This window comes from Babylonia areolata, chromosome 33, assembly GCF_041734735.1.
Source record: "Babylonia areolata isolate BAREFJ2019XMU chromosome 33, ASM4173473v1, whole genome shotgun sequence".
Taxonomy (NCBI): Eukaryota; Metazoa; Mollusca; class Gastropoda; order Neogastropoda; family Buccinidae; genus Babylonia; species Babylonia areolata.
The window spans coordinates 12,001,818-12,015,821 of NC_134908.1; the positions used below are offsets into that span (position 1 = coordinate 12,001,818).

General features: G+C 38.9%; 1 protein-coding gene across 3 annotated transcripts in view; it reads right to left on the reverse strand.

Annotated features, from left to right (window-relative positions):
- Positions 1–39: 39 nt before the first annotated feature.
- Positions 40–14,004, reverse strand: part of LOC143277052 (exostosin-1a-like) — a 156,870-nt gene continuing 142,905 nt past the window's right edge. Inside the window, exons 9-10 of one of the 3 annotated variants that reach the window (XR_013053671.1) lie at positions 2,971–9,272; positions 40–2,808 (exon numbers count right to left, since the gene is read on the reverse strand). Coding sequence is in view for 1 of the 3 variants with exons in the window: in XM_076581785.1 (XP_076437900.1) it covers positions 8,906–9,272 (367 nt within the window). In the remaining 2 variants the exon portion in view is untranslated. Of the gene's footprint in view, positions 9,273–14,004 lie in introns of all 3 variants that reach the window. The other 2 variants (XR_013053670.1, XM_076581785.1) reach the window with 2 other exon arrangements.

Sequence of the window (14,004 nt, forward strand, 5' to 3'; positions counted from 1 at the left end):
TGGCACAGACTCATCTCCTCTCTCCACACACACACAGTATTGTTAGAAAACCACATTTATTTTGATCACCCAATTGTGTTGTGTGCACAAGGACCAATGTACACAATTTGTTACTGTTCTGCGCCCCCACACCCCACACAACAGGCACACAAAAGCATTCCGATACCAAATTCCAGTGATGAGGGGGTTTGCTTCCAAATGTTGCTTTACACCTAACAACTCTTGTACAAACTGTGCTTGCTGTTTTTGCATAATAAGAAAAGGATCTGGGCATGGCACATACAACCTGCACCTTCTTCATTCCTTTCACATTCTATGTGATTGCTTCCAGTGTTGCCAGACATAGCTCATCAGATGATAGTTTGCACTTTGTAATTCAAAGGTCCAGAAATATTTCTTGCAGATTATCTTTTAAGGGTGTGTGTGTGTGTGTGTGTAAGCATGCATGTCTGCTTTAACAGTTGTGTCCATGTATCATTAAAGTTGAAAAACAAAAAAATAAACTCAAATCCGCCAATATTGCAGAATCTTTCAATCAGTATCAAATACTGAATTTATAAAATGCATCATCAAACAGAGGCATCTTCTGTCAATACTCAACTTTTTTCAAGGTAAAGAAAGGTTCCAAAAGAATGAGTTAACAACTTCACTACACACAAAAAGAAAGAAAATAAGACTTTTATTTGAGTCACAAAATTGTATTGTCATGATTCTTCAAGACTGATATTCTGAAAGAGATCACATGGAATGGAACATTCTTTTTTTTTTTCAGAACGTGGCAGCAGTTCCTCTTCACTTTCCACCATAGAAATATGTGTGCAAAAACATCTGTGCACAATCTGCTGACATTCATAAACATCAAACATCTGTGCACAATCTGCTGACAGTCATAAACATCAAACATCTGTGTACAATCTGCTGACATTCATAACATCAAACATCTGTGTACAATCTGCTGACAGTCATATCCACAAAGATCTGTTTGCACAATCTGCCGACAGTGATATCCAAAAGTGGGCAACAGTATTTTGTTAAGAATCGACAAACTGAAAGTTCTGATAACCTGTTGCCACCAGGGAACATGGGTGGGTGATTTCATTGCATAAATCCATTTTCAATATACACAGCATTAATGTACAAGGCAAAAGGAGATAATGTTAATATGACATCAGTAAGAAATTTATACACGGATGAATCAAGCGTACTGCTGCAACAAGTGACACAAACTCACTTCACAATAATGATCCAATGGTGGGAAGCCAACATAATTTGCTAAACTTTTCACAGGCGTTTAATGACGCAGAAAATCACCAAATACATTATTAATCAACAATTTCAATGGAATGTTCAAGGCAATTCAAATCTGAATCTACGACTTCACAGAATTATCTCAAAAGAGTACAACGGCCTAAACTCCAGCAAAGCCTCAGTGAGAGAAGAAACCAATTTGAGGATGATAATATAGCACCATTACTGTTGAAAGATTCTTTGTATATTCTACAAATATGCCTTTTTCCCACATTGTATCTCTTGAACACTGAGAAAATAATTGGATATTTCATCAGTGAACACAAAACTACACATTACTCTAACAAATATGAAAATATCTCAGAGAAAAACTTCGCATGATGGTAGAAAATACAACAAAAAAAGTCAACTGAATTCTATGTAATGCTAATTGTTTACCTGATTGTGTTTCTTGTAAAACAACTATGTGTTGAAGAACACAAACAGCACAAAATCTTCCAACAAACAGATATCAGTAAACAAACAAGAATATGCTGGAAACCACTACATTTTTTAAGCACAGCAGAAAAAAATTCATTGTCTGACTTTATCCAATCCATGAAACACTAGGACTCACACAATTCTGGCTGGAGAAGGGCAGTTCACAAATAAACACAATAAAAAGCAAAACAATATTTGAATTTTTCACTTTATATGTGGTATAGGCACATTGGAAAAAACCATGACAAAGGGACACAATCCACCAACAAACCTTCCAGAACAGCAGGTAAACCAATTATGGGTTGGTTTCCATTAATAGTGTTCAGTGACTTGATTGAAAGAAAAAAATCATTTTATATATGTATATATCTATATATATCCAGCCAGCAAACACACTGCAGAACACATTGCTAGGTACATGTCATGTGTTACGCAGCAGACAAAGTGTGAAGACACAACTTGTATCCATCTGTTACTGACCAGTCCTAAAACAACTGTCTCCACACTTTCTGAGCAGGATGGAAAGATGTGCAGTTGAAGAAACTCTTGACCTTAACAACTACACACAAGAGATCAGTGTGATCGTACTGAAAGCAAGGCCGTTATTCTGTGCACATTGCTGGATCCAATACACAAATATAAACTGGCCAAGTGATGTGCACATTGAGCATGTTGTGTTCTCCATCAAACATGCTGTATGTATTTGTATTTCTCTTCTTATCACAACACATTTATCTGTGTGAAATTCGGGCTGCTCTCCCCAGGGAGAGCACGTCGCTACACTACAGCGCCACTTTTTTTTTTTTTTTTCCCTGTGTGCAGTTTTATTTCTTTTTCCTATCGAAGTGGATTTTTCTACAGAATTATGCCATGGGTTCTTTTACATGTGCTAAGTGCATGCTGCACACGGGACCTCGGTTTGTTGTCTCATCCAAATGACTAGCGTTCAGACCACCACTCAAGGTCCAGTGGAGAGGGAGAAAATATCAGCGGCCGAGCCGTGATTTGAACCAGCGCGCTCAGATTCTCTCGTTTCCTAGGCGGACGCGTTACCTCTATGCCATCACTCCACATCATTACCTCACGGCCACCACTCCACATTGTTACCTCACGGCCATCACCCCACATCGTTACCTCACGGCCATCACTCCACATCATTACCTCACGGCCACCACTCCACATTGTTACCTCACGGCCATCACCCCACATCGTTACCTCACGGCCATCACTCCACATCGTTACCTCACGGCCACCACTCCACATCGTTACATCGTTACCTCACGGCCACCACTCCACATCGTTACCTCACGGCCATCACTCCACATTGTTACCTCACGGCCATCACTCCACATCGTTACCACATCGTTACCTCACGGCCATCACTCCACATCATTACCTCACGGCCATCACTCCACATTGTTACCTCACGGCCATCACTCCACATCGTTACCTCACGGCCACCACTCCACATCGTTACCTCACGGCCATCACTCCACATCGTTACCTCACGGCCACCACTCCACATCGTTACCTCACGGCCACCACTCCACTGGATCAGCCTCCTGGTTCTCTGGCACCCAAACTAAGTTCTCGTCAAGGTTTCCAAGTGTGAAGACTCACAGTATCACTGAACTGATGATCATGCAATCAATCCACATTCTGATGTCATTTTCTCCTGTAGCTATGGCACTAGAACTACTTGAGGGCGGGGTGTGGGGGACACAAATGAGAACAAAGATGACAGAGAGAACAAGAGAGATTGTGGAGGAGGTGAGGGTGTGTGGGTGGGTGGGGTGGGGGTGGGGGGACACAAATGGGAACAAAGAACAATTTAACAGGAGTTCATTACAAACACAGAACTTCCAGAAGGCAAAGATTTTTAACTGGAAAGAAAACTTCTGGAATATGAAGCAAGCTGAGACACCCTGAATCTGAAATGGGCTCTGTCAAGGAAAAGGGATTTGTGTGGAAGATTTTGGACACTTCCAACCAGAGAGGAGGACAGGTTTGGGCAGACAGCTTGTTTCACTGATGAATACTGACCTGGACATGTGCAATGCCTGCTGCCTGCTTAGCTGTGTGATCACAGTCCACATGTCTGGAGTTCCAATCACACTGACACCCATCATAAATACTGACATTTTCACTGCCTATCTCTGAATGGGATGTTCTCATGGTGTCAGGTAGTATCAAAGAGGTCCCCTCACCCCACTGTCCAGGGATGGTCACCTCTGTTGACCTTATCATCTGGGGTGGATGTTGACTAAATTCCTGAAATCTGCTTTTTCCATTTTTCTGTCATTTTAACCCCATACTTTTATGTTCATAATCAATTCTGTGATATTCAAAGTACAAAAGATTTCAGCCCATATCTAAAAGACCAATAATTTCTTGCAATCAAAGCTAAAGAAAAAAAGGACCATTTACACTACATGAATGTCCATCTCACATGTCTCAAATATTCAAAATTATTTCAAGTCTTTTTCAAGTTGTTCTAAATCATTTTGATTCTTAATTCTCTCTCTCTATCTCTCCATAAAATTCTACATTGCAGGAGTTTGTAAAATATGATTAATTCTCTCACACAGGAATTAGACAAACAAGTCAATTAATCCTTAATATATTATTTACACACATTTTTTGATTAACTTGTATATAAGCAATACTCTGTTTGGTGACTTACTTTGGACTAGATGGCTAGCAATGTGTTACAACTGATGACACTGTTCCAAGACTCACAACATTCCATTTTTTCTTCCTCCTCAGTTATTCTTCATAATTTTTTTTAAAGTGATTTATGTGTGCAATCTCTATACAAGCTTTCCTTCCAACAACTTACACACACAATCTCAGCTCATCTCAGCTTCATGTACAAATAAAGCTAACAATAATGAACACACACACACACACACTCTCACTCTCTCTGTGTATAAATACATCTGAATACAAGGAGACAACCAGCCTAACACCAGAACACCTCTCAATTCTAAAAATGTGCCAAGACAATACTCTACACCTGAACACAAAATTCTCTTTTTCATTTCCTCTTTTCCATTTTCTTCTTTACTCTCTCTCGCACCCCCTTTCTTCCTCTCGTCCTCCCAGTATTTCAATTCATTTTTTCCTGTGCCTTTTTGCTTGATTTTGTACCCCAGGGTCAGGTGGAAAAAGCATTCTTGTTAGTGTACAATACCCTGGAAAAATAAAATTAATTTCGTTTGTTCGTTCGTTCTCTCTCTCTCTCTCTATCACTCTTTCTCTGTGCCTCCAAACTATGTTTTGGTGCACATGAATATCATTAGTGTTTTTAAAACTATTCAATTTTTCTAACACTATTCAATTCTTCAAATCAGACACCACTCATTTTTTTGCAATCAAACATAAGCAATATTGGAAATTCACAGTAAGCACAGAAAGATTCTCGTTAAGTTGTCATGATTCACAATCTTCTTTTTTTTTTTTTTAATCTTTCAATTATCAAACACAGGGCACATGCACATGAAACATGCATATTACACACAGTCATCAAAATTTTCTAATATGTCATAACCATTAATAAAAACTCTTTCACTTATAGTATTGTACTTGTCAGTCAAGTCAATGGAGCATGGCATGTTAATTTCTTTCCTTCAAACTTGTCCACAGTATTTTAAAGCCAAACCTACAAACATTTAAACAGAAATAAATACTCAGTGGAAATAAAGCCAGCACACAGGATTAGTGAGCAAGTATACACATTGGCCAGTTATAATACATCATACAAATCACAAAATGAAATAAAATCATACCCTTTGTAAATGTGTGACTGAAGAAAATAAATAAATAATAAAAACACCTTCCATAGAAATAGATTTTTTCTTTGGATCTAAATATTACAAAACAACAGGATAATATCTTATTTCTGAACTACATGAGGGGGAGTCTTAACTGGTCCAAGGTATGACAACCAGTACATTTGTCCACCATAGAAGTGTTTGAATTCCCAATTCTCACAACTCATCATGGTTCCTTTCATGTGAAAGGAGATTTAGCTTCAGCTTTCTTTGGACATCAGTTATCCCTCCTGACATCTCAACTGGCTTTGGTCAAAGCTGGCCTTTACAAAAAAACGAAAAAAAATGTGAAAAAAAATGTTATATCACAAAAATGGACTTCCTTTTTCATTCCAACTTTAAACTGTTTCCCACTTTATATTTTTGTACATGATTTGCATATACAAATATATTTATATACGTACAACAATGAAATTTTGATTTAGCAACACATAAAACAATCCGTTCATCTACATGTCTCTGCATGCCTGATACTTGTCGTTTCATCACTATTATGTCTTCATTAGTTGGTTCTTACAACTGCAGCTACTTTTGTTGAAAATGTTGATTTGGGTTGTATCTTGTTACAAACACACCCTACCTGGGCTGTTGTCATTTTCAAAATCTATCAAATATTTTATTTCAGATGAAAACAAACTTCTCTCAAGGCTTGCTATACAGCTTGTGACCAGTATTTTAATTATCTTTAATTTCCATAATGGATTCATGAAAAAAGGTATGCTCAATGATTGAAGTTTCTTCAATCATTGAGCAAGCATATCTTTTTTCATGAACTCATTATGATAATTTCTTTCTGCATTTTTTGAAATTCATCTTACAATTTACATATTGATTTCCATAACTCATTATTCCAGAATGTAATCACACATCAGATACATAATTTAATTCTGTTCTTACTGTTCAATTTTCCTGTGGCCATTTCTTCTGTTTGCAATAACCCTGTGACAGAATCCTCTTTGGGGATGCTTGTGGATCAAGCTCTGTGTGTGTGTGTGTGTGTGTGTGTGTGTGTGCCTGCGTGTGTATGTATGTATATGTGCATGTCTGTATGCATACATACGCACATGCCTCTGTGTGTGTATGCATGTGCGTGTGTGTGTATGTTAATGGTTGTGTTTAAGAGAGAGAGAGAGAGAGAGAGAGAGTGTGTATGTGTGTGTGTGTATGTGCATGTCTGTATGCATACATACACACATGCCTCTCTGTGTATATATATATATATATATATATATATATATATATATATATATATGTGTGTGTGTGTGTGTGTGTGTGTGTGTGTGTGTGTGTGGTGTGTGTGTGTGTGTGTGGGTGTGTGGGTGTGTGTGTGTGTGTGTGCATGCATGCATGTGTGTGTATATATATGTGCATGTCTGTATGCATACATACACACATGCCTCTCTGTATGTGTGTGTGTGTGTGTGTGTGTGTTTGTGTGTATGTATATGTGCATGTCTGTATGCATACATACACACATGCCTCTCTGTATGTGTGTGTGTGTGTGTGTGTGTGTGTGTGTGTGTGTGTGTGTGTGTGTGTGTGTGTGTGAATGGTTGTGTTTAAGCGTGTGTGTGTGTGCGTGAGTGCATGCATGTGTATGTATATGTGCATGTCTGTATGCATACACTAAAACTTGACCGAAAACCACGCCAAAACCAAAAACTACAAAAAGGATGAATTACTGAATAATATCAGTAAACTAAATACCACCAAACAAACTAAAAGGACAACAAATGCAAAAGGTTTCTTCTTCAAATCTTTGCTGATCGCAAGCACCTAGCGGTACATTCAAGAAATGTTTTTACTTCAATGACTCCTGATCCAAACCACAACTGCTTCACTGTCTTCCTGTAATCAAGCTTTACATGGCTGTCATCATTCTTCCTTTGTATTAAGTACTCATGACATGTTCTTCCTTCATTTTATTCATTTGTAGGTGTGCTTATCTAGATAAATAAAGCAAGCATACACAATGTGCACTTGCAAATACACACACACACAAACATATATACATGCACACAAGCAAAAGAGATCCATGATATATTAACTTTTTTCTTACTTTTCTGGTAAACATACACACTGTTGGTTCAAGGCGATGCTGAAAACAAGGTCATGGCCAGTGAGACTGATCTGTGTGCCAAGTAAAGATTTGGTTAGACCTTTCTTCTTCTTTTGTCTTCTGGTTCTGTGTCCTTTTTCCACTTCTTTATCCTTCTTCTGCCTCCTCTTTGCTATTCATTTCTTCCCTTTTTTCTATATTATTCCTTTGTTTGGAATCCTCTTCCTCCTCTTCTTCCCATCTCCTCTCTTCTCTTTCTTGTCTAGGGCTTTGTGAAGACATGCATCAACACATTAGTCTTAAAAAAACAAAACAAAACAAACAAAAAAAAACCCTTCTACAATACCTCAGCTGCTAGGAACTGGATCTTAGTCATTCACAATTTTTCCATGCGTATTTGGGGATTCCCTGACTGATCCCTATCATCTATCATTACTATGAACACATCAGCTTGTGCACAGTTAATGAATTCTTCAATAAAAAAAAACTCCTTTTCGGGGGAAAAATATGATGCTCTTGATACATATGTCAACAAACAAGAATATGTACCTAATAAAAAAAAAAATGCATTAAGAAAAACAACAACAATAAATGAACCAGTAAAGGTATTAGAAACGTTGCATAGAAATGATACAGACGGAATTACACACACACATACACACACAATGCAGAGATGACAATGTACACTCACACACTCATTGTCACCCCCTCTCTCTTCCCTTCACACACACAAACATCACTCCCTACCCCTCCCTCCCGCCCTCCCCAAACACATGGATTCCCCAGCAACAAGGATTGGTAAGGACCATTTCTATTTTGTGGTACATCTTCCTCATGTTGACCACAAAGCTAGCTAAGAACCATCTCCATCATGGCTAACTAAGGACCATCCCCATCTTGACTAGCTAAGGACAATCTATCTTGCTTAGCTAAGGACCATCTCTATCTTGGCTAGCTAAAGACCATATCTATCTTGCTTAGCTAAGAACCATCCCTATTATGGCTAGCTGAGGACCGTCTCTATCTTGGCTAGCTAAGGACCATCTCCATCATGGCTAGCTAAGGACCATCTCCATCACGGCTAGCTAAGGACCATCTCCGTCACGGCTAGCTAAGGACCATCTCCATCATGGCTAGCTAAGGACCATCCCCATCATGGCTAGCTAAGGACCATCTCCATCATGGCTAGCTAAGGACCATCTCCATCATGGCTAGCTAAGGACCATCCCTATCTTAGCTAAAGACCATCCCCATCTAGGCTAGTTTAAGACCATCTCTATCTTGGCTAGCTGACGACCATCTCTATCTTGCGGTACTTTTTCCTCAGGTTGGACACAGGGTCTTTGAACAGCAGAGGGTCAAGCCTCATCAAAGACGACACCAGGGGCATGTAGCCAAACACACTGACAAACTCCTCCACACACCGCTGTCGCTGAGCGAAGCGTTGCTGGGCTGACCACCGTGCTGCCTGTGAGTCAGCGCCACCTGGGGCTGATTCCCGGAACTGCTTGCGCTGGGTGACCTTGATGGGGGGTCGGCGGGTGACGTGGGCAACAAGGAAGTTGAACAGAATGTCATGGCATTCATTGGCGGCATCCACACGCTGTGTCAGCAGGCTGCTGGTGTAGTGGGTGTACAAGTGGTGGTAGTACCTGGGGCAAGAGGGGTGCCAGGGCAGACACAATGATGACAATAAACAAAACACATTTCTATCATTCAGATCATGAGACTTTTTTTGGAGGAAACCAAAACAGAACTGACATCAAGAAACACACACACACACACACAGACACACACACAGAGTGAGCAGCACCAGTACAGTAGCTCTGGTAACTGAAGTTGTGGTAGCAGTGGTCCTCTGAGCAGAAGTACAATAACATCAGCAGAGAATTCAGAAACCTAACAAAAATCACAATGGTGTCAGCAAATAATCGAGAAATATATCAGTCATGATAAATAATAGTGGATACTGCTTATAAAGCACAAAGGATTAACAAAAGGAGAAAAACAATGAGATCAACAGAACTCACAACCCCCAAATCCCTTTTACAGAGACAAAAGCTGCTCCTTGTATGCACAACATACACAAAACCTGTGAAATCATACAATCACCAAGCACACATAATCACATGCACACTTTATGTGGAAAGATGTCAAAGTGAAGAACAGACATCTGCTCCTTTTCTTTTTGAAGCAGATGAAGTGTAGCATATTTGAATCTGTCCACACATTTTGAAACCACCTTGAAATTGTAACTGAAACTAAACTGAAAAATGAACAAGCACACACATACATGCATCCATCTATACACTAGTGCATATGCAAACATGTACAGATGCTCGGAAGCATGCACACACACACATACATTTCTTAACCATCCTCAGTCTCACCTTCTCCCCCACCACACCCATCGTCAGCTTTCTCCTTCCCCTGTCACCTTCACTTGGAGTACAAAGCACTAAATCAAAGCCTACAATGCAAGAACACACACACACACACACACACACACACCACTACTAACTACTAATGAAGCCACTTCAGCAAACCAGTCTGGCCAATTTCCTTTATCCACACACCCACATTCCTCTGACATAGCACAATAGTAAAACACATTTATAACACAATAGTAAAAGGCTGACACACATGGAAACCATGGGAACATTTCAAGTGTTACACCCTCCATTAAACCCTCTACAGACACCCATTGTTCTCACTTCTGACAACAAACTTCCTCATCTGAAAGCCCAAGTGTTCTTTTTGGCGCTACCAAGTGACCATAAATGGTGGTACATCACACACAACATTTAAACTGCAGATAACATAGATGTACAAACATATGTGTGCATATGCATGCACATGAACACACACACACACACACACAAAGTGTGTGCACATGCACACAAACACACACACACATAGAGCTTTCACACACATAGCAAACATGCACAAGCATACAAACACAAACAAAAAGAATTTCCTGTTTCCATCTTTCTTTGCCTCTCTCTCTCTCGGTGTGTGTGTGTGTGTGTGTGTGTGTGTGTGTGTGTGTGAGAGAGAGAGAGAGAGAGAGAGAGAGAGAGAGAGAACGAGAAATTGAGAATGGGCAAGATAATCTTGGAGGAATGAACAAAGTAACAGAACTGAATTAAATGACCAACTTTAACAGTGTGTGTGTGCGTGCGTGCGTGCGCACGTTTGTGTGTGTTTGCAAGTATGCATGTGCATATCTGTGTATATCTGTGTATGTGTGTGCATATGAATGTATGTGCATATGTGTGTGTGTGTGTGTGTGTGTGTGTGTGTGTGTGTGTGTGTGTGTGTGTGTGTCTGTCTGTCTGTCTGTGTGTGTCTGTGTCAGTATGTATGCAAGCATGGATGTATGTATGGGGTGGGTGGGGGTACACATCTGTGTGTATGTAGGTGTGTTGAAACATTTTTTGAGATACTGATGTTATTGATATTTAATAAATTGATTTGTTAAATATGTTACTTTTTAAAATTGTATTCATATCATTAGTTTCTTGATTCTCTTTGTGTTGCTCACTTAATATTCATTCAAATGATTGTTAAAATGTCAGTACAATATTTTACACATATCCATATGTGTGTGTCTGTGTGCATTCATGCACATGTGCATGTGTGTGTGATTGGGGAAGGTGTGTTTTTGTGCCCACAGTGTTATCAGACAGTGTCATCATCAGACAGCTAAATCATCAGCTTTGGTGGAAATGACCCAGTCCACCGCCATAAGGCACATGTTATGTTTGCCTTATGCACGTGTGTGTGTGTCTGTGTGTGTGTGTGTGTGTGTGTGAGTGTGTGTGTGTATGTGTGTGTATGTATGTGTGTGTGTGCGCGAGCACATGCGTGCTCATGTGCATATGTGTGTGCAAGTGGCTGTGTATGTACATGTATGTGCATGAGTTTCTGTGTGTGTGGGCATGTACAGTGGGTGTGTGCAGTCACATGATGCAATCAAAGAAGAAAGCTTCAAGTGAAAGCAGATTTAGCGGAAGTAACAAACACCAGTAACTAGACATGTATGACTCTTACATCCTCTAACTCCTGCATATATATGCAACCAACCTGCATCACATGTCAACATGCACTGCACCCCCACCTCTACCACCTCTATCTCTCTCTCACCCACCCTCCCCCTTTCTCCATCCCTCATTCCCTGATTGATTTGAAAGCAATGGGCTGGAGAGCTATTTTGGTGGGGTGTGCAATATCTGTATGCCCCGCTCCCTGTCTTTCTCTATTCCAAGGTTCTTACCTAAAACTGCACATTTTAAACAATGGATCAGAAACCAGACATATGAGCCACTTTCCCCATGAATGAATGTAATTACCACACACAAGAATCAAGAATATTTAATCCTTTCACCCCTTTTGAGGCATGGAGGATATTATGTAACAGCAATAGTATTTTACACCAAAATTAAACGTAAACAATTAAAATAACATATAGTATTTTTCTGGTATTAAACCTCAGGATAGATCAGACTATGTTGCTCATCTTTGCAACATTACTTAAGTTTTACCAAATTGTCTTGGCTGCATGAAATAAATTACACAGAAAGCCTCTTCCAACAAGAAACAAGAGAGGCAAGGCCTTCAAGACTCACTTGTGATACACTTAAAAAAAAAAAAAAAAAATATATATATATATATATATAAAATCATTAAAATGTGTTCTGTATTTGTTATTATAAAGCTTCGTGTTTAAAAAAAAAGAAAAAAAAAGAAGTCCTAACCAGATTCGAACCCCACGTGTTCGGGTGAGAAGAAACTGCCTTATCCATTACACTATCGTGGTTCCTTAACTGACGTTCTAAACTTTAACATATGAACATACTTTTTTAAAGGGCGATAAATCAGTTGTGGTATTCGCAGTGAGAACGCTGTTTAAATCATATTATTCTGGTGTATCTTGGGCATTCAAAAAATCTTTAAAGGCAATAAAAAATTCTTTTTAATGGCTATCGCGGCAATCACACTGCAACATTTAGCCGTTTTCTCTAGATCTAGATAGATGTACAAGTTTCGTTACACCCGCCGGGAATGTAGTATGACACGGTCGATTCAATTTCTCTTTTATGTTCATTCTAGTTTTATAGTTTCAAAGTTGATATGAAAATTGAGTATTTTATTAATCTAATACCATGTAGAGCCAAGTACAAGTACTTCTAAACGTCGTAAGAAGTGAAAAGGACTTCATTTTGAGAAAAGTCAAGACTGGTAATTTTTTCGTTTCATCGTGATCAGTTCAAGGGTATTAACTCGCATGGTTTACAGTTTTTAACTGTGAATTCCGACTGATTCTGTGGATATTTTTATGGCAGTTTGGGGCATAATCCAGTAAGTGATGAGGCGTTCACAAATCTTTCTCTGAATAAATATTTAATGGTCTCCTTCTCCAACTTTCCATCACATGTTATCGTGTATTGTCCATTGAATATAGGATTGAACGGGCAGGTCAACAACTTGAAACAAAGTGGCATCATTCGCGTTAGCGAAGTATATGAGCACGCGCTTTGAATATGTATAAATATGTGTGCGCAACTGATTTTTGCCCATGACCTTCAGGGCTCAGCCAACAGATCTGTAAAGTCCACTCATCGTATTGATTTTAGTATTTTCCGAAAAAGACCACTTGGGCGAATGAACATAGTGAAAGCCCTGTACACAGAGTAAAACACACAAGCTTTTTATGTATTGAGTATAATTTCAAAATGTAATGTTTAAGATGAGAAAGATCAGCTTAAAGCAAATTAAGTCCCCTAGAATTAATTACAGAGTAATTTCCCTTTTTTTAATATCTGCACCAAAATGTTTGCAAAATAGCTTAGCAAAAGTAGTTCCTGTTTGAACAAAAAATGATAATAATGACTGCTCTTGTTGTTGTGTCGAATATCAGATCAAAATGCCAAGTTTAGAGAATACAAAAAATATAAATATAACAGTAAATGCAGTTTGCATATAATTAGGCTTCATTTTTTTTGTTTTTTTTTTGGTGCCCATCCCAGAGGTGCAATATTGTTTCAAACAAGATGACTGGAAAGAACTGAATTTTTCCTATTTTTATGCCTAATTTGGTGTCAACTGACAAAGTATTTGCAGAGAAAATGTCAATGTTAAAGTTTACCACGGACACACAGACACACACACAGACACACACAGACAACCGAACACCAGGTTAAAACATAGACTCACTTTGTTTACACAAGTGAGTCAAAAATTAAAGAACCCTTGGCTGACATTGTATTGCAACGATCTCTTCCGAATCTTTTTTCAGCAGAATAAGTGTAAGTTTTTTATGGTCTTTTTCTTTTCTTTTAAATTACAAGCCCTATGTCATAACTATGTAATATGTCATTTACT